General features: G+C 40.2%; 1 protein-coding gene across 1 annotated transcript in view; it reads left to right on the top strand.

The window, feature by feature from the left end:
* The window catches only part of ABO (ABO, alpha 1-3-N-acetylgalactosaminyltransferase and alpha 1-3-galactosyltransferase), a 42085-nt gene that overhangs the window by 7966 nt on the left and 13613 nt on the right, over nt 1-20506 (top strand). The window contains exons 2-3 of the mRNA XM_036749868.1: nt 10511-10583; nt 11698-11720. Of these exons, the coding sequence (XP_036605763.1) occupies nt 10511-10583; nt 11698-11720 (96 nt within the window). The remainder of the gene's footprint in view (nt 1-10510; nt 10584-11697; nt 11721-20506) is intronic.

Raw genomic sequence — 20506 nt, 5'->3', positions numbered from 1 at the left:
GGTGTCATTCACTACTGGAAACCAGGGGACAGGTTTTCTCAGGGGTGTACTTTTGGTCTGTTACATTTGTAGCAAGATATCTTTGAGAGTTGATGTCTATAGCTTGACATCTGGATTGAACATGATAACTTTGGGAATCAATACATAATAATTCTGTGGTTATGCAATAGTCCTGTTTATGCAAGAGATTTTCTTCAGAGGTCAGCTTGTTCTTGTGATGGGGAAAGATAGTTTGTTTTACTGGAGACCTGCTTATGAATAATTGCGGGGAAAGGTAGTTTGTCTTACCGGGGCCCACTCATGAGTTATTGCTAGGCATAGTATCTTTGGACTGGGGAGAAAACTGTCAGGCATAGTGTTTTGAAGTTAGGGAGAAACGTGATCTTGGAATTGGGGTCCAAGCACAAGCACCCAAGCACTCCATCAGGGTGCTTAGAGCTTGTTCAGATATCAAAGATGTCAAGGTCATCCACTGCATCCCGAGCCATCAACAGTTGTCCTTACTTTTGTGTTGCTACTGGACTTCAGCGACACCGGAAGAGATGATGACTTTGTGCGACTCTGCCTCTCTTATATTCAATTCACAAATCAAGACATCACCCCATGACATAGTTGTCCTCTTTGAAATGAAAGACAAATAACAAGGCAAACTGAGATCAAGTGACTTGCCCAGGGTTGCACAGCTAGTGAAGTGTCTGTGGCCAGGCTCAGTGCTGTATCCACTAAGTCACCTAATTGCCTACTTTGATCAGTTTAGGATTTTTTTTTTATTCTGCCAGGTGAATAGTACAGTAATGTGGGCATATACTTGAAAAAAGTCAGTCTTCCCAGAGGCAAACACAAGATACACAACTTTCTGTGATTAGGTTAACAAAAGTGCAAGCTAAGCTCAATTGACCCTTGCTTTTTAAATTGTAGAACAGGTAAATACTGGATGTTTCCTAGAACAACTGAATTCTCCATATTGTGATATGCCCCATTCTCTAGTCCTTCAAAGTCCCTACAGGAAATCCCAACCAAGCTTAGGATCCAGTTCTCTAACTTTCTCCCGTGGGCGATTCTGAATGGTTCACCATTTCTTATGGACCCTGTCAGTAAGCCTTGAGGCCACATGTGATCTTCTAGGTCCTGGACCTAGATGACACATCTGCTGGAAAGCTCTGCATTTAAGTTTCTCTGTTTACTCTGGGAAGCTGTAAAGCCTTTGAGTGAGTCCAAGTTTTACAGAACAAATCCTTTTATTAAGGGCATTTGTTCTGTGAAGTTTGGATTCAGTCAAAGGGCTGCACTTGAGGACCTAGAGGGGCACTTGTGGCCTTGAGGCCGCAGGTTCCCCATCCCAACAGCCTAGATCCATCAGCTTTCATTCTGGCCGCTTCTACTTCTGAAGAGTACTTAAGTCAACGATACCATGGAGAAGGTGAGACAGTTGATTGCCAATCCAATCCAGTAGATGTATATTAAGCACCTACTGTGCTTAATGGTGCTAAGTGATGACCTTGGGCTATTTACCCCCTTCCTCCCTGCCCACACCACCCCTCCATGGTCATTTTGAAAGAAAAATAAATATCTTCCAGAAGACAAGGGTCAAGGGAGTGGCTAGAGAGAAAGTCACACTTGAGGAGAGGAGCCAATGCATGATGCTAAGTGCTAGGCATACAAATTAAGAAAAAGAAAGAGAGACCCTGCCCTCAAGGAGCTTACAGTCTAATGGGGTGTATAAGACTCAAAAAGAGGCAGGAAAGCAGGGTGGGGGTAGGATACCAAGGGATATCTTGTGCACTGGAGTTGAAATCAGACCAAGCAGCAGATACAGAGTGGGGAGAGTTGAGAACGTCCAGTTTCTACCCTCTATAAAGGAAGGCATTGGAAGGAGTTTGGCACTCCACCCTGTAGTCCTCCAATCAGAGGCCACTGACGTCTGTTCCATACCAAGTATGGAACCATATTCTCAGAGCACCTATTATGTAAGCATAGACTATATTCCCTCAAGGATTACTCTTCCCCACATCCCATAGACTTCCCAATACCACACTATAAAAAGAACCTAGGTTCCACTAGATGCTGTTGTCCCAGTTAAGCCTTTTGCACTTCCCTCCAGAAAGGTACTTATAAGAACTTAATGTATAGACTTTATGTTCCAGAAGTAATAGACACTATCGTGAAGAGTTACGTCATCACTCTGGAGTAACCAACCTACTTCTTTGGCGGGGGAAAGGTTCCTAGTACACTCATCTGGCTCTTTCTCTTACACAGTGAGTTTGTCCTTTAGCAGAATATTGGTGGTTAACAGTATCTGGTTTCAAAGTCTTTGTGACTCTTCAGAGTCAGCTTGAGTGGTGGAATAAATTTCATTCCATCCTGAAAGTCTATATACCCAAAGAACATTTTCATCACAGTCTTTAGTTCTAGGAACGTAGATGATGATGAGGTGGCGCCACTCCTTCCCAGTCATTTCCTTGGCTCCTCTCCTCAAGAATGACTTTTTCTCTAGCCACTCCCTTGGCCCTTCCCTTCTGGAAATTATTTATTTTTCTTTGAAAATGACCATGGAGGGGTGGGGTGGACAGGGAGGAGTGGGGAAGACACTTAAGAAGGGGATAAACAATGGGAGGAAAAATGACTAAGGGCCAAGGTTGTTACAGCCTCCCTCAACCAAATCTGATGACACATCTGCTGGAAAGCTCTGCATTCAAGTTCCTCTGTTTACTCTGGGAAGCTGTAAAATAGAATTAATCATTCTTATTTCTACAATTCTGAGACTCCATCCAGCAAAACTGTCCAGGTGAATATAGATCACAATTGTGAAATCTATTTTGCATTTTCTCTAGGCATATTCTCTTTCTCTCTGTCTCTCCCTCTCTGTCTGTCTCTGTTTCTATCATATGTATTGTAAAATCATCTTTAAAAGACAAGGTGAGAGGAAATAAACTTTAAAGAAATACATTATAGGAGCATGGAGAAGCAGGAAGAAAAGGAGCAGGGGAGTGAGGAATCACTAGTCCTGTTTCTGTCCCTCTGAGTAAACTTGGCAAAACTAGGATTTGCTTGTAACCCAGAAATCCAACCATATTGATTTCCTTGTTGTAACTGCTCCTGCTTCCACGGTGATTGTGCTTTGAAGTTTCCGTCCTCCTGGGCTCCTACTGTCCCTTGTTGGGGCTGCACCTGGTGTGTCACATCCTCTGTGACTTCTCTCATGTATTCCTGCCCACTTTGGTGCACATTCCCAGGTCTGTGGCTTCTGTCTTCCTCCTCCTTCTCCCTTAGGAAGGGTTAGCTTATTAGGCAAAGCGTGGTCCCTGTAAATCATAGATCGAAGGCAGCTCTGTAGGGGGTGAAGGTGGTAACTGCAGCTACAACAAGGATTCCCTAGAGCTGGACTCTGAGGTCATGAAGTATGTTTGAGCACATCCTGCTTTTTCTGAGCTCACCTAAGGGTAAGAGTCAGAGGCATTTAGGGTTAGAGTTGCTCATTCATCATCTCCTCTATACCCAAACTCACTTTTAGTACAGGTTGAACAAAGTCCTCCTGAGAATTGTAGTCTTGCTCTTCTAAATTTGAGCACAGGGAGCACTGGACTGGCCAGCAGCATCACTATGCTCTGCGTGAGTGTTTTTGGAGTCTTTGGAGTCAGTACAACTGATATTCGAGGCAGGCAAGGCATTGTCTAGGGGTTCAGTCAGAAGACCTTATCTTGAAAAGGCCAAGGTTCCCCACTGCATCCTGGGGCATCTCTAGTCATCCTGATCCATATCAGGCCACGGCACCCGGATGGCTCCAGAGGAGAAAGCGAGGCTGGTGACTTTGCACAGCCCTCTCTGACTTAAATCCAGTTCACTTGCATTTCATCCCTGATGTCATGAAGGGAAAACAACAACAACAACAACCTATCAGAACTAATTGTTGAGTTGCTGTGTACTTTTTCTTTAATTGAAACATCTTTCTCAATTTATGCAATAACAAGGACTCTGTCCAATGCAACAGTAAGCCATGAGTCCATAGTTGAAGCATGCCACTGACCTCCTGGCAGAGAGGTGATAGACTCAGGGAACAGAGACATACGTTTTTGGACATGACCAAATTGAAAATTTGTCTTGCTGGACTATGCATATTTATTATGAGAACTTTCTCTCTCTCTCCTCCCCTCCCTCTCTCTCACTCCCTCTCCTTCTCTCTCTCCTTCTCCTTCTCCCTCTCCCTCTCCTTCTCCCTCTCCCTTCCTTCCTTCCTCTCTCCCTGCCTCCCTCCCTCCCTCCCTTCCTTCCTTCCTTCCTTCCCTCCTTCCTTCCTTTTATTGTTCAGTGAGAGGTTGGGAAGAGAAGTAGGAGAGAAAGATAAGAAATGCTTGTAAAAATAAATAACTAAAATTTAAAAAAAAAATTTGAGCCATTGCCCAGTTCAGAGAGTCTTTGCACAATCTTCAGGAAGTCTCTTGCTGGTAGTCACAGCTCTTGTTCATCAGGCAGTCCATTCACCTATGAGCAATAGGTGGTTGCGGTGAATTGTCTTTCCTGGGCCCCCATCCATCTCTGGTGGTATTTGTTAATGGGCAAATTGTTCAGATTCTCCACGTCTAGGTATGGAGCAGCTTTCCAAGAATCTGCTCGTTTGTGTGTCCAGCCCTTGAATGCCAAGACTTCTCAGCAAATTTCTGTCATTTGACAATGAACTCTGGCATCATACCATCATTTGTTTTTGCCAGAGTTCTTCTGAGATGAAGTTGTATCTGGAGCATCAGCCTCTTTTGTTGTTACCGCAGCCATATACTACGTGAATCACATATTTAACAGAGCCTCTGCAGTGCTTGAATTTGCCTTTTGAAAGCCTCAGGCCTTTTTCCTCTAGCCAATCCAACCCTTTTGTCAGTCTCTTCTTTGTCCTGTTGACAATAACAACTACCTGCAGAAAGTTTCAGGATTACTCTGCTGTACGTATCCCAGATATGACTATTTTTTTGTTACCCATTCTTCCAAGTCTAAGCCTTTTCAGGCTAAAAAAGGTTGTCTTCCCCCTGCTTCCCCCCCCCCAAAAAAATCTTTAATGAAGCAGTAGAATATGATCATCACTTTACCAGCACCTCTCAGAAGTCTAGATAGAATAAACCCTTGAGGAGTTGATGATTGGGTCATGCTTACTACTGTACTTATGCAGTCTGGGTAACCTTTTCTGGCCCTGTTTCCTTCTCCCAATGCCATTCCTAAAGACCTTTGCTTCTGCAGCAGCAAAGCTTCATCCTCCTTACAAGGGCATCTAACCCTCACATGACAATCTTCCCCACAGTTGTTATAGAAGTATTGTTTTTCTGTTTGTCTCCTGATAGTGATGTTTCTTATCAGGTTGTCCTGGTCTCCATTCCCTTGACCTGATGACCTTTCCCATTGGAGGGGTTTTGTTTGGGATTTCTTCCTTCATGAGGTTTCCAGAAGCCTTCTTCTCTTGACCCTGCATCTCTAGTATCTTGCTTTTCCCCCATATACACTGGAACATGTTCTCAAGCTGTTTGCCAATGGGACTTCCCAGTGAGAATCCTTCTCAGCAGCTCTAGAGATTGCCCTGACTCTTGTCAGCTCTTCAAAATCTGGTGCATTCTGTCAAAGTTCTTGGCTACCCAATTATATTCTCATTTTGTGGGATATCAAGTCACTGTGCGCTCAGTGTGATCTGATCTTTTTTCTATTTCAGGCCATTCACCTCTCTCTATCACTGAGTACTAGCTAAGTGTTTGTTTTCCCCAGCTCTAACCTTGATATTATTGTGGTCAAAATAAGGTAAACTGAGGCACAAAGTTCTGAGCATATTCAATTTATTGGTAAGGTTAGCAATTACCAATAAAATGTTTCCCTTGTCCCCTCAGTCAGCCAAAAGACCATGAGGTAAGGCTTACTAGCCTTCTTATAGTTCTGAGAAGTCCAAGGGAACAAAGAGTAAGAAGTATAAAGCATATAGATGATGGAAAATGATATGGTTGTATGGAAGCCAGGAATGCAAAATTAGCAGCAGTTCCTCCTTCCATCTTGTTGTTGTGGAAAGTCCATTAGTGGTGTCTACCTGCATGGTTGGTTAGAGTCATAGCGACAATAGTCCAGATCAGGGATTGGGAACCTGTGGTCTTGAGGCCACATGTGGCCCTGTAGGTCCTCAAGTGCGGCCCTTTGACTGAACCCAAACTTCACAGAACAAATCCCCTTAATAAAAGGCTTTATTCTGTAAAACTTGGACTCAGTCAAAAGGGTGCACCCAAGGACCTAGAAGGCCACATGTGGCCTCAAAGCCATAGGTTCCCCACCCCTATTCCAGACTTTCTTGAAGGACAGCCAGCATTACAGAGATAACATACTTCCTGATGCCCACCTGCATCTTACAAGGCTTGTTAGCCAGATAACAGATCTCCTTTAATTGTGCATGGGTAGTAAGATATGTAGAGGTAATTTTTTGAATTAAGATGATTTATGGACAACTTAGCTTAGAGAAGAAAGCTAAACTTCTGAATTTAACTCAGAAACAAAGAAACCTGGCTTAGGAAATTTTATAATACAGAATAGAATCGATTACAAAATGGGATCACAATCAATTTAATTTTCTCTAAATTATTTTTTTGTCTGTTTTTTGGCAGGCAGTTGGGGTTAAGTGACTTGTCCAAGATCATACAGCTAGTACATGTGTCAAGGGTCTGAGGTCAAATTTGAACTCAGGTCCTCCTGACTCCAGGGCTGGTGCTCTACTCACTGCACCACCTAGCTGCCCTGATTTTCTCTAAATTATTTGCAGTCTTCCAAATCTTTGACCTTTCTTTTCAATTTTCTTCTAGTAGTTTTATTTTTATTCTTTGTGTTCAATTCTAATATCAAGAGATCCTTATGAATTTCTAGATATAAAAATTACAAAACTTTTGAAGCAACTTGGACCTCATTAAGGTCAAATACATCATCCCTGAAAGCAATATTATACATACCACAATATGTAAGCAAACTAGATACAAACTATTATACCACAATGACATAATAAAGAGATCCTCTAAGCAAATGACATACAGCATTAAAGCAAGTATTCAAATTAATAGCAATGTCTGCAGCCACACAGGAAACTAAATTACACTTAATGACATCAGCAGCATCATTGAATTCCATTCTTTTTTTTTGTTTAGTATTTTGTTTTTTCCCAGTTACATGTAAAAAAAAATTTTTAACATTAGTTTTTAAAACTTTAAGTTCCAAATTCTCTCCCTTCCTCCCTGCCCTCTCCCCGCCCCCCATTGAGAAGGTAAGCAATTTGATATAGGTTATACATGTGCAGTCATGGAAAGCATATCCATAATAGTCATGTCATGAAAGAAAACATAGACAAAAAACCCTTAAGAAAACTAAAGAGAGCAAAAAAAAAAGTATGTGTCAATCTGCATTCAGACACCATCAGTTTTTTCTCTGGGGATGGAGAGCATTTTTCGTCATAAGTCCTTCAGAATTGTCTTGGATCGTTGTATAACTGAGAATAGCTAAGTCATTCACAGCTGATCATCTTACAATATTGCTGTTACTTTGTCCATAGTACATTTCACTTTGCCATCAACCCATGCAAGTCTTTCCAGGTTTTTCTGAGAGCATCTTCTTCATTATTTCTTATAGCACAATAGTATTCCATCATAATCACATAGCACAATTTGCTTAGCCATTCCCCAATTGATAGGCAACCATCAATTTCTAATTCTTTGTCCCCAGAAAAGAGCACTATAAATATTTCTGTGTACATAGGTCCTTTTCTTTTTTGTTTTTTATCTCTTTTGTACTCAATTACATTCTCATACAAATATTCAACAAAAGTGCAGCAAATTTCGCAAAGTAGCAAAATTGTTCATAAGAAACTAGAAGACAAAATGCAAGGCAAAAAGAAAGTCAAAACAAAAACAAGCTAAAAATAGTAATAGGATTTGAAAGAGTCTATACAACTTAAGTGACAAAAGAACAAAAGCATATTTTTTAAAAATTGGGCACCAAAATTACAAAATAAACAAACAATAATTCTTCCCAAAAATAACAACAAAACTTGAGCTTAATCCAACTCAAAACTCATGGGGAAAAAGGGTAAATTGCAGAAACACACAATGAATAAAATCTGAAAGTATTTTTGTTTGTAAGCAATAATGCTGGAAAATTTTGCTTAAAAAGAAAAAAGAAAGGAAGAAATACAATAGTATTCAAATGTCAAAGCTAGAGAAAAAAAAATATCACCATTCCTGCCCCTACTTTTCATATTATCCTGTATGTAGCTTGCTTTGTATATATTTGTTTATATACTATTTCCTCCATTAGATTGTAAGCTCCTTGAGGGCAGGGACTGTCTTTTGCCTCATTTTATATCCTCAGTGCTTATCACAGTGCCTGGTATATAGTAGGCCTTAATAAATGTTTATTGATTGATTAAATAATCAATGTTGGTAGTAGTACAATGTTGTATGTAGTAGTATGGAGCTATACTGAAGTTGTAAGGGGGTTATCACTGGCTTCCACCTTTGTGTGAATTGGTCTACTCTTTCCCAGCCATTCCAGGGGACTTGGTTTTCCTTTAAGCCCTGTGTAGTGAAAGGAATGGAAAGAAGAAGTCTCTAAAGCCTAAGACCTACCATTGAGTCAAAGTTTTAGGAGTCTGAACTGTCAGGGCACCTCTAGGCATAGGTTCCCAAATGGACAATAGTACCCCTTGGTGGGTACTGGAATGAACCAGGGGGATGATAGTAGCCTTCTGTGCAATTGGGGGGCCTTGAATGAAAATAAGGGGGTGGTAGATGCATAAGGAAAGAAGAGAAGAAAAATTTGAAAAACCTTTCATGTATATTTCATCTGTTGTGTAACAGAGTTAAAGTCATAATTATTACATTATTTTCTAAATAAACACACAGAGTGCAAGTTATAACTGATCAATGGTCAAGTCTGCTGACAGGTCTTAACAAGCTGGTATTGGCAGGTGAGCGTGTTGTGCATTGTCGCTAAGTTCAGGATGCATTGGCAGGAATATGTGCGTGTAATGACTTGTTTTCAATATATGGTTACGTGATGCAATATTACATCATCAAAATTTCAATGCAGGAAAAACCCCCACAAATTTGCAGTAAATTATTAAATTTAAGATGCATTATTTAAAAAAATTATATATTTTTGAAATGGTGCAATTTAAAAACCATTAAAGGGTTAAAGAAAGTAGATGTTCCGGGGGGGTGCTGAGTGATTATTTCTTTTTGAAAAGGAGGCAGTAGGCCAAATAAGTTTGGGAATCTCTGGTGTAGGGGATGTGAGATTAGTTATTCTCTTTTGTACCTCTCATCTATAGTCAGCTGCTAGACACAATTAGTTCAAAACAAAAAGCTTTTATTAAGATGATATGTAAGACAATAACTAAAAAACATTTCTCCCTACAGTCCTAGAGTACACTCTCCTACTAATGCACACAGTACCTGTGGTCTACAGGTACAGATTTAGAGTATACTAATAGTGAGGTCTACATGTAGGGAACACTATTTCTTCCTTTTTTTTTGGAGGGGCGAAGGCAGGGCAATTGGGGTTAAGTGACTTGCCCGAGGTCACACAGCTAGTAAGTGTGTCAAGTGTCTGAGGCTGGATTTGAACTCAGGTCCTCTTGACTCCAGGGCTGGTGCTCTACTAACTGCAACACCTAGCTGCCCCAGGGAACACTAATGGGGAAGTGGTGGGGGGGGGGGGGTGGTCCAAGTTTTCTATCCAAGGCTTGACCCCTTTTCCCCAGATACCAGCTCCAGAATGACCACACGTAGCAAAAATGAAAGAAATTCAAGTTAATAACAAAATAGAGATCAGAGGAAGTATACATATGAGAATATGTACTAGGCAATATAGAGTGAAAGAGCTCTTTCACTGAGGATAAGGTAATTCAGCTTAAGTGAGAGAGAGAGTGAGAGAGAAAGAGGGAGAGAGGGAGAGAGAGAGAGTCAGTTCCAAATCTCACCCAGGGAGAAAATTCCCTGAAGTCTTTACTGTAACAAACTGAAAATAGGGACATGATTGCAGTTCTATGTGTTTACTTCTTCCTAGAGTCTTTTTCTCTTCATGGCCATAATACTAGAACCATGAAGAGACTAAAGAGACTGGATCTCCCTTTTCTTCCTTCTCACCAATTCCTCCCATTCCAGCTATGCAGCCTTGGAGTACCAACCACCACCAACGAGGGGGAATTCCATGTCATTGGCCTTTTAAGCCAGGGTTACATTCATTTTTGAGGAGTCTAATGGTTTTTAAACTGTCTCTCCTTAACCTGTTTTCTAGATCAGGGTTTTTTATATCAGACATCCTATGTTTTCTTCATTTTTTTAAAAATTTGTTTTCATATTTCTTGATTATGAGAGTGGCCAGCAACTCCCCAAATTAATCAGTATTAGACTTTATCCCTGACTACCTGTGTATGCTAAAGGAAGGTCTGGAGTTAGAGGATTCCTAGATTGATAAAACAGGCTCCAAATAATCTATGATTTCTTTTTTGCAGAATGCCTGAGTAACAATTCCAAGCGCTGGCTGTGGGCAATATTGGTGTTGGCTGCCTGCCTAGGTGTATACAGGTAAGGAAAGGCTTTGTTTTAGTTATGGTCCTTGGCAACAATAGGGATATGACTCAAAAAGTCAAATGTCCTAACTCCAGAGGGAAAACAAAGATTCATTCATGTTGCTTTCCTTGGCAAGGCAAATAAGGAAATGAGTCTGGGTGTTTAAGTTTCAATAGTCTGGCCACCAAGGTATAAAACTTCTAATTAATTTGGACAGGGGTCTGAGCTCAAGTCTAAATTTGTGCAAGGTAAGAAAAAGCATTTTTCATCCCAAATCTAGATGTCAACAAGACTGTAACTTAAATGAGGTAAGGGGCCAAACTTCTTTTAAGCATTTTGGATGTCTGCTAACCATACAAAAAGATACAATGATTATCACATCATCTGTCTCTAATGCAAGTTCAAGAACCTATTCATGGCAATGCTTTATTAGATTCCTTTGTTGCTATGGAATGAACTTGAAAGTTGTGGAATCACAGACACACAACTGGCCAGGAGTTCTGGGGTCTTTATTCTAAGCCCCTCATTTTGTGGATGGGGGGACTGACACTCAGAAAGGATCACCTATATATAGTGCTTTAAGGTTTGCGAAGTACTTTAGACGTGTTGTTACACTGGATCCTAACATTTGATGCCTGGGAGGTATTATTACTCTCATTTTACAAAGGAGGAAGCTGAGTCTAAAAGAAGTAAAGTTACTTTAGTCCGTCAATTAATCAGGATTTATTAAACCCCTTCTATACGCCAAACACTGTGATAAGGGATGGGGTTATAAAGATAGACGGGGTGGACAAACTAGGAGGCTATCACAATATGTAAGCATGAGGAGAGGAAGGCCTGCACCAGGGTTGTGGCAGTGTCAGAGGAAAGGAGGGGGAGTATGTGAGAGTTATTATGAAGGTAAAATTGACTGAACCTGGCAAGAGATTGGATATAGGAGATAAGAGAGAGTGAGAAGTCAAGGATGATGCCTAAGTTGCAAGCCTGGGGTACTTGGAGGATGGTGGTATCCTCAACAGTAACAGGGAAGTTAAGAAGAGGGGGGCTTTGGGGGAAAGATGATGAGTTCCGTTTTGGTCAGGTTGAGTTGAAGATGTTTATGGAACGTCCCGTCTGTGATGTCTAATAGGAGTTGGAGATGGGAGTCTAGAGGTCAGCAGAGATGTTAGGGCTAGACAAGGAGATCTGAGAATTATCAGCATAGAAATGATCATTGAAACTATGGGAGCTGATGAGATCACAGAGTGAAATAATATAGAAGGAGAAGAGGGAGCAGGAAGGAGCCCTATAGTAGCCCAAGGTGGATGTGACCTGAATGATGATGCAGTGAAGGAGACTGGAAGGAGCAGTCAGATAGGCAGGAAAAGTTAGTGTCTCAGAAAACTAGGGAGATGAGGACACCAAGGAGAAGAGAGTTATCAACAGTGGCAAAGGCTTTAGAGAGGTCAAGGAAGAGGATTGAGAAAAGGCCACTAGATTTAAGAAATCACTCGTAACTTTGGAGAGAACAGCTTAGACTGAATGATGAGGTCAGAAGCCAGAGTGCAGGGAGTTAAGAAGAGAGTAAGAGGAAAGGACGTGGAACAATCTATCATAGTCAGCCTCCTTAAGGAGTTTGGGCAGAAAAGGGTGGGGGGAGATGTGGCACCACAGCTAGCATGCATGCATGGATCAAGTGAGAGGTTTTTGAGGACAGAGGAAACATGGGCACATTTGTAGGCAGTAGGGAAGCAGCCAGTAGGTGGGGAGAGGTGGGGAGAGACTGAACATAAGAAAGAGTGGGAATGATAGAAGGCGCAATCTGCTGGAGAGGACAGGGTAAAATGGGGTCACTTGGGTAGAAAGGAGGTTTATCTTGGCAAGGAGAAGGATGTGAACTCAATTCCTACTGGTTCCAAGTCCGCTATTCTGTCTACTAGACTACCACATGAGAGAGAAATGGACTGCCCCTACTGAGGAGTGGGAGAGAAGAATTACTATTTATATTGTGTTTTAAAATTCTCAGAACACTTAACATACGTTATTTCTTTGGAGCCTCACAATAACTGTGATTTGTAGCTAGTACCCAACAATATTATCTTCATTTTTCAGCTAAGGATACAGGTTCAGAGAGGCTAAGGAACCTTCCATTGGCCCCATAGGTAGTATCAGAAGGGCCTTCCTCTTTCATTTTGTCCTCAGAAAACCCTTCACCCCCTACTCAAATCACCTTTTGGCTTCAGTTTCTTCATCTGAGAGGCTTGGGCCGGATGAGCTCTATGGGTCCTTTCTTAGGATCACACTCTCTCTGTCTTCTTCTGTTCATGGCAATCTGGTTTTCTTTTTTGTATTATTTTAATTGTAGTAGTACATATGCTGCCAAATAGAGCATAAAAACTGGTTACGCTGAGAGACCTTCTCTATTACAATTGAAAACACAGGTCAACAAAAATGTTAATTCTTTTTCTTATCTGTTTTGGTTCAAGCTTAGGCAGGGAGAAACTTTAGTTGGCATACAGAGAAATGGGTCTCCCTGGGATAAGTGGGGGTTGGGAAATGTGCCATTTCTCCCAAGTCCTACTATAAGCATAGGGATTCACAGCCTTTAGCTGTGAATTAATTAATTCACAGTCATTAGCCTTCGGGGCATTTTGTTGTGTCTCAGGGGAGAGATAACAGAGTTTTTCTGAACTGCAATTCTCTCATTGACCTCAGTGGACTCTACTCTTTTCACTGGCCTTCCAAAGAATTGGGAGAAAGGAAGGTAAAACATAAAGGTTAGACACAACTGCCTGTTTAAACTTGAATTGTGACATTCTAAAATGGCATTACTCATGGTAAGAAGGGAAAACATAATGACCCGCTTCCTATGTCACCATATTTCTCCCTTTAAAGATGCCCTAAGAATTCCATAGAGGAGGTGAGATGGTGCAGTGGGTAGAGGAATGGGCCTAGAGTCAGGGAGACGAGTTCAAATTGGGCAGTAGCTTATTAGCTGTGTGTGACCTTGAGCAAGCCCCTTAACCTCTGTAAAATGAGGATAATAGCAACAGATACCTCATAGGGTTGTTGTGAGGATCAAAGAAGAAAATATTTATAAGTGATTAGCACAGTGCCTGGCACATAGTAGGTACTATAGAAATGCTAATTCCCCCCCCACCCATTTTTTTTTTTTGTTTAGATGTGACTTTATATTTGGTGGGTGTTTTTTTTTTTAAAGAGTTTTTTTTTTATTTTTCCCCACTTACATGTAAAAACAGTTTCAAACATTCATTTTTAAAACTTTGGGTTCCAAATTCTCTGCCTTCCTCCCTCCCCATTCTGCTTCATTGAGAAGGCAAATAATTCTATGTAGGTTATGTATGTGCAGTCATGCGAAACATTTCCATATTAGTCATATTGTGAAAGAAACATAGATAAAAAAAACTCCTGAAGAAAAATAAAGAAAGTAAAAAAGTATGCTTCAATCTGCATTCAGATACCATCATTTCTTTGTCTAGGGATAGCATTTTTCATCATAAGTCCTTCAGAGCTGTCTTAGATCTGTGTATTGCTAAGAATAGTAGTCATCCCTAGCTGATCATCTTACAATATTGCTGTTACTCTGTACCAGTATATTTCACTTTGCATCAGCTCCTGTAAGTTGTTCCAGATTTTTCTGGAAGTATCCTGCTCATTATTTCTTATAGCACAATAGTATTCCATTATAATCACATAGCATAATTTGTTTAGCCATTCCCCAATTGATGGGCATTCCCTCAGTTCCCAGTACTTTGCCACCAGAAAAGAACTGCTATAAACTTTTTGCACATATAGATCCTTTTTGGTTTTTTTTTTTTTAATCTCTTTTGGGATACAGACCTAGTGTAGTGGTATTGTTAGGTCAAAGGGTATGCATGGTTTTATAACCCTTTGGGCATAGTTCCAAATTGCTCTACAGAACGGTTAAATCAGTTTACAACTCCACCAACAGTGCATTAATATCTCATTTTTCCCACATCCCCTCCAATATTTGTCATTTTCCTTTTCTGTTGTATCAGCCAATTTAAAAGGTATGAGTTAATACCTGAGGATTGTTTTAATTTGCATTTTTTCCAATCAATAGTGAGAATTTTTTCATATGCTATTAGACTACTTCATCTGAAAACTGTTCCTATCTTTTGATCATTTATCAATTGGGGAATGGCTCTTATTTTTATAAATTTGACTCACTTCACTACATTTGAGAAATGAGGCCTTTATCGAGAACTTGCTTCCATTTGCTCAATTCTAATTTTTAGGGAATTATTTTCTTCAGTGAGCTTTTGTACCTCCTTTTCTATTTGGCCAATACTACTTTTTAAAGAGTTTTTTTTTTTTCTTCAGTGAATTTTTGTGCCTCTTTTTCCATTTGGCCAATTCTGCTTTTTAAGGCATTCTTCTCCTCATCGGCTTTTTGTACCTCTTTTTTGGCCTAGTCTGTCTTTTAAGGTGTTATTTTCTTCAATATTTTTTTTGTGTCTCTTTTACCAAGCTGTGACTTGTTTTTTCATTATTTTCTTGTATCACTCTCATTTCTTTTCCCAGTTTTTCCTCTACATCTCTTACTTGATTTTCAAAATTCTTTTTGAGCTCTTCCATGGCCTGAGACCAATTCTATTTTTTGGAGGCTATGGATGTAAGAACTTTGACTTTGTTATCTTCTTCTGAGTGTATATTTGATCTTCCTTGTTACCATAGTAACTTTCTACGGTCAGAATTTTTTCTGGTTTTTTGTGCATTTTCTCTATTTCTTTGTTAAGATGAGTTCTGCTTCCAGTATAGAGGGCATACTGTCCCAAGCTTCAGGGATTTTGTGTAGCTATTTTCAGAGATACTTCTAGGGACCTGTAAGTTTTCAGATCTTCCAAGGTGGTATGATCTAAGGAGAGGTTGTTTACTACTCCTAGCATGTGCTCTGGTCTATGAGAGACCACAAGCACTCTTTTCTGTCCTGGAATTGTAAGGAGGGTCCCTGCTCCACTGCAGCCACAAGCTCCATTGTGCTAGTGCTCCTCCTTGCCCTGAGACTACCACCCAGGACTGTGAGCTGGAGCCGAGTGTGGGTAAAGCAACAGACTCCTCCCTCAGTGCTAGCAAAGAGGCCCCTCTAATCTTCTTCTGATCAGTTGTTTGACCTCCTTACTGTCTGGGGGCTGAGAACTTCAGAAGCAGTGGCTCCCAGGGCCTGCTCCTGGTTTGCTGGGGCCCAGTCTGTGCTGGCGCAGCCTGCCCTGGACTGTGCTCCACTGTCAGCTAGGTGCAACAGACCTTTCCTGCTGTATGGGACAGAAATTTTAAATAATAGGAGAGATATCTTTCAGAGCAACAAAGTAAATTTATTATACAAACCTTGCAAGACTCGGGCACACCTCCATAAGGGAGGAGGCAAAGTAAAAGAGAACCTTCCTTAATTTATAGTCTTAATGAAGAAGATTCCCACCCACCTCTATCCCTTCTCACCATTGGCTGGGGTGGGTGGGCTTACAATCTAGGCGCGAAAACTACACAGAGGACCAAGATTGATCCGGTTCGTCCAGGTTTTTCCCTATCAGAACTCAGCTGCCAAGGTGGCGTCTGAAAGTCTAGGAGGAGAAATGGGATGGGGGAAGGAGAGACCCTTCCTGGAGCAGAGAACAAATAGCTCACAGGAAGTTCATTATCTTCTAACATCTGAGAGAGAGAGGGAAGGGCATGCCTTCCCAAAATTACAAGACCAAATCCCAGAACCTCTCCATTAGACATACCCTGTGAAGTCTTCACAATTATCCAACCCACACACTGCTGACCTTCTAAGTTGTCTTTGGCTGGAAAATTGTTTCATCCCATCCTTTTGTGGGTTCTGCTGCTCCAGGAATTGTTTTATGGCATTATTTACAGGTGTTTGGAGGGGTTTAGAAGAGAGCTCAGGCAAGTCGCTGCCTCTTCTCCACTATCTTGGCTCTTCCCCTCTCCCTCCTCCCCTTTTGCCAGAATCTGGGGAACAATCAGCTGAGGATGTGTGCAGGACTTTGAATCATTTTGCAACTCTCCCCTCACCAGTACTTTTTTTTGTACTTATTGAATAAATTTGTTTTATTTTATGTTTTTTTTTTTTTTTTCTTTTCACTTGGTTTTCCTTACAATGTCTTTATTACTGTACATCAGTCCATAAGTCTTCCAAAGTTTCTCTGAGACCATCCTTTTTGTCATTTCTTTTTTTTTAATTAAGATTTTTAATTTTTAGTTTACAACACTCAGTTCTGCATGTTTTTGCGTTCCAGATGTTCTTCCCCTCCCTCCCCTCCCCACTCCCCCCCAACATGGCATGGAATCTGATATCTGTTTTACATATCCTTTGCATTAAACTTATTTGAACAATAGTCAAGTTGTAAAGAATTATGACCAATGGAGGGAATCATGAGAAGAAGAAACACCCCCCCCCCCCCCAAAAAAGAGAGCAAACAGTTTGCCTCAATCTGCATTCAGACTCCACAGTTCTTTCTCTGGATGTAGCCAGCTCTCTCCATCATGAGTCCTTTGGAGTTGTCTTAGAACCTTGTATTGCTGAGAGGAGCCAAGCCTATCAAAGTTAGTCATCACAGAGTTAATATAGCTGTGGCTGTGTACAATGTTCTCCTAGTACTGCTCTTTTCACTCAGTGTTATATCATGTAGGTCTTTCCAGGTTATTATGAACTCTGTATCTTCCCCATTTTTTATAGCACAATAGTATTCCATTACATTCATATACCACAACTTGTTCAGCCATTCCCCAAATGATGGGCTTCCCCTTGATTTCCAATTCTTTGCTGCTACAAAAAGAGCCGCTATAAATATTTTTGTATATATGGGTCCCTTTCCCACTTGAGTGATCTCTTTGGGATACAGTCCTAGAAGTGGTATTGCTGGGTCAAAGGATGTGCACATTTTTATAGCCCTATGGGCATAGTTCCAAATTGCTCTCCAGAATGGCTGGAGCAATTCACAACTCCACCAACAATGTAACAGTGTTTCAGTTTTCCCACATCTCCAGCATTTATCGTTTTCCCGTTTTGTCATGTTAGCCAATCTGACAGGAGAGATGGGTACCTAAGAGTTGTTTTGATTTTCATTTCTCTAATCAATAGTGATTTAGAGCATTTTTTCATATGACTATAGATATCTTTAATTTCTTCCTCTGAAAACTGCCTGTTCATATCTTTTGACCATTTCTCAATTGGGGAATGACTTGTATTCCTATAAATTTGGCTCAGTTCCCTGTATATTTTAGAGATGAGGCCTTTAGCAGAGACACTGGTTGTAAAGATTTTCTCCCAGTTTTCTGCTTCCCTCCTAATCTTTGTTGCATTGGCTTTTTTTTTTATACAAAAATTTCAATTTAACATAATCAAAATTATCCATTTTGCATTTTGTAATGCTCTCTATCTCTTGTTGTGTCATGAATTCTTTCCTTTCCCATAAATCTGATAGGTAAACTATTCCTTGCCCTCCCAAATTGCTTATAGTATCAGACTTTATTCCTAAATCATGAACCCATTTTGACTTTATTTTGGTATACAGTGTAAGATATTGGTGTATGCCCAGTTTCTGTTCTACCATTTTCCAATTTTCCCAGCAGTTTTTGTGAAATAGTGAATTCTTAGCCCAGAAGCTGGATTCTTTGGGTTTATCAAAGAGTAGATTGCTAAAGTTGTCGACTACCACGTCTTGTGTACCTAACCTATTCCACTGATCCATCACTCTGTTTCTTAGCCAGTACCAAGTAGTTTTGATGACTGCTGCTTTATAGCACAGTTTGATATCTGGTATGGCTAGGCCATCTTCCCTAGCATTTCTTTTCATTAATTCCCTAGATATTCTGGACCTCTTGTTCTTCCAGATGAATTTTGTTATTATTTTATCCAGCTCTGTAAAATAATTTTTCGGTAGTTTGATTGGTATGGCACTAAATAAGTAAATTAATTTAGGTAAAATTGTCATTTTTATTATATTAACTCATCTAACCATGAGCAACTGATGTTTTTCCATTTATTTAGTTCTAATTTTATTTGTGTGAAAAGTGTTTCATAATTATGTTCATATAGGCCCTGGATTTGTCCTCATCAGTACTTTTTCGTAGCAATTTATTTTAGTTATGATCATTCATATAAAAGAAATGTTCATTCTCTCAGTTCCCTATTGGTACATATCTATGTATGTGAGTGCATGCCACGTCCATATGGGTATAGTGGAGTGAGGGGTGGAGTCAAGAAAACAAGCCCACAGGTATCATAGTCTAGCTATGGCTCTGTGCAAAGTCTTCTAGAATAGGGCTCTCTCCCAACCTTTCTATGCCTGCCTTAAGCAGAGAGTCACAATTCAGAACTTGATAACCTATATCTCAGACCATTGGTAAATGGTTTTGAGATTGGCTGTGCCCCTCAAATTTATCATCTTGTGATAAGTGTGGCCACCCAATTAATTGCCTTTCTATCTCTCCTGAGTCGTGTTTGCAAGTTGTTCATGACAAGATTCATTTTTTCCTCTCTTAAATTTTTTTTACATATAACACACACACACACACACACACACACACACACATACACCTTTATTTCCTAATATATCCCTCTTCCCTCCTTGACGTCAGTGAAATTTTTTCTTTCTTTCTTTCTAACGTTAGCTGAAGTATCAGATCCATTGACATTCATGCTTACATATTGTAGCATTTAAAAAAGGTTTGAGAGACATAATTTCTGGATAATTTAATCTTTTGGTTAATAAGGCTAGCATGTTTATTAATAAAACAATGGTCATTTGACCATCTTTCTTAGACCAAAGACCCCTAATGGTGATGGGCTTACAGTTTATACGCCCTTCGAAGAGTAAGTGTTCCTGAGGATGACAAATTAATGAGAAAATGAATATTACAATGAGAGAATGGGCTATATTACAGTGAGAGTCTTGGGGTATGTAACTTAGATCACCCAAATCTTGGTCAAAGAAACTTACCAATCTTCTTATCACCTGTCTGACAAAAGAGAATTTCTACATTTTCCCAAACCTGTTGAGCAAACACAATGAACCAGAATGCACTCATTAGCCCAAACTTAGAATTTCTTTTACTAATTAGATCTTGCTCTGGGTGAATCTCTGCCTAAGATTTCCCACACTGGTTGATTTCTGGATGAGGAAGTAGAAAAGGGGGAAAACCTTGGTTCTGATTAAATAATGAGTTATTAAAAGCAAGAGAGAAATGATAATTTCTCATAATATCTTAGTGTAACTTATGCTCTTCTCTGGGACCATGGGCTTCCTGCTGGTGAGTGAGTAATCATCATAACAAACATGACCCATACCTAATTTGTTGCTACTCTATCTTCCTGCCATGTCGCAGTGGGCATACATCGTTCTCCCTGCTTTCCAGATCCAACTCCAGAACTAGTAATCAAATCAACAGTACCACACTATGGCTCCTGGAAAAGACACATCAATTGTTTTGTGACTTCATTCATTAACCTTGTGGCTTTCCTGACCAAAACACACTTCCCTGGTCAATATCGCCTTATATGTGTTGTTTCCCTCTTTTAGAATGTAGACTGCTTGAGGACAGGGACTGTTGCTTTTTAAATTTGTATCTCTAGCGCTTAGCACAGTGTCTGGCATGTAATACTATTTCCTTCCTTCTTCCCTCCTTCCCTTCCTCTTTCCCTGCTTTATTTCCCTTCCTTCCTTCCTTCCATCCTTCCTTTCTTCTTCCCCCCTCCTTTCTTTCTTTCTTCTTTCTTTTTTCTTCCTTCCTTCCTTCTTCTTCTTCCTTCTTTCTTCTTTCTTTCTTTCTTTCTTCTTTTCTTTCTTCTTTCTCTTTCTTTCTTCTTTCTTTTCTTTTCCTTCTTCTTCTTTCTTCTTTCTTTCTTTCTTCTTCTTTTTCTTCCTTCCTGCCTTCCTTCCTCCTCTTCCTTCCTTCCTTCCTTCCTCCTTCTT

This window comes from Trichosurus vulpecula, chromosome 3 (genome assembly GCF_011100635.1).
Source record: "Trichosurus vulpecula isolate mTriVul1 chromosome 3, mTriVul1.pri, whole genome shotgun sequence".
In the NCBI taxonomy this organism is placed as follows: domain Eukaryota; kingdom Metazoa; phylum Chordata; class Mammalia; order Diprotodontia; family Phalangeridae; genus Trichosurus; species Trichosurus vulpecula.
Note: the sequence above shows the minus strand (reverse complement) of the source record. Positions and strands in the feature narration are given on the sequence as shown.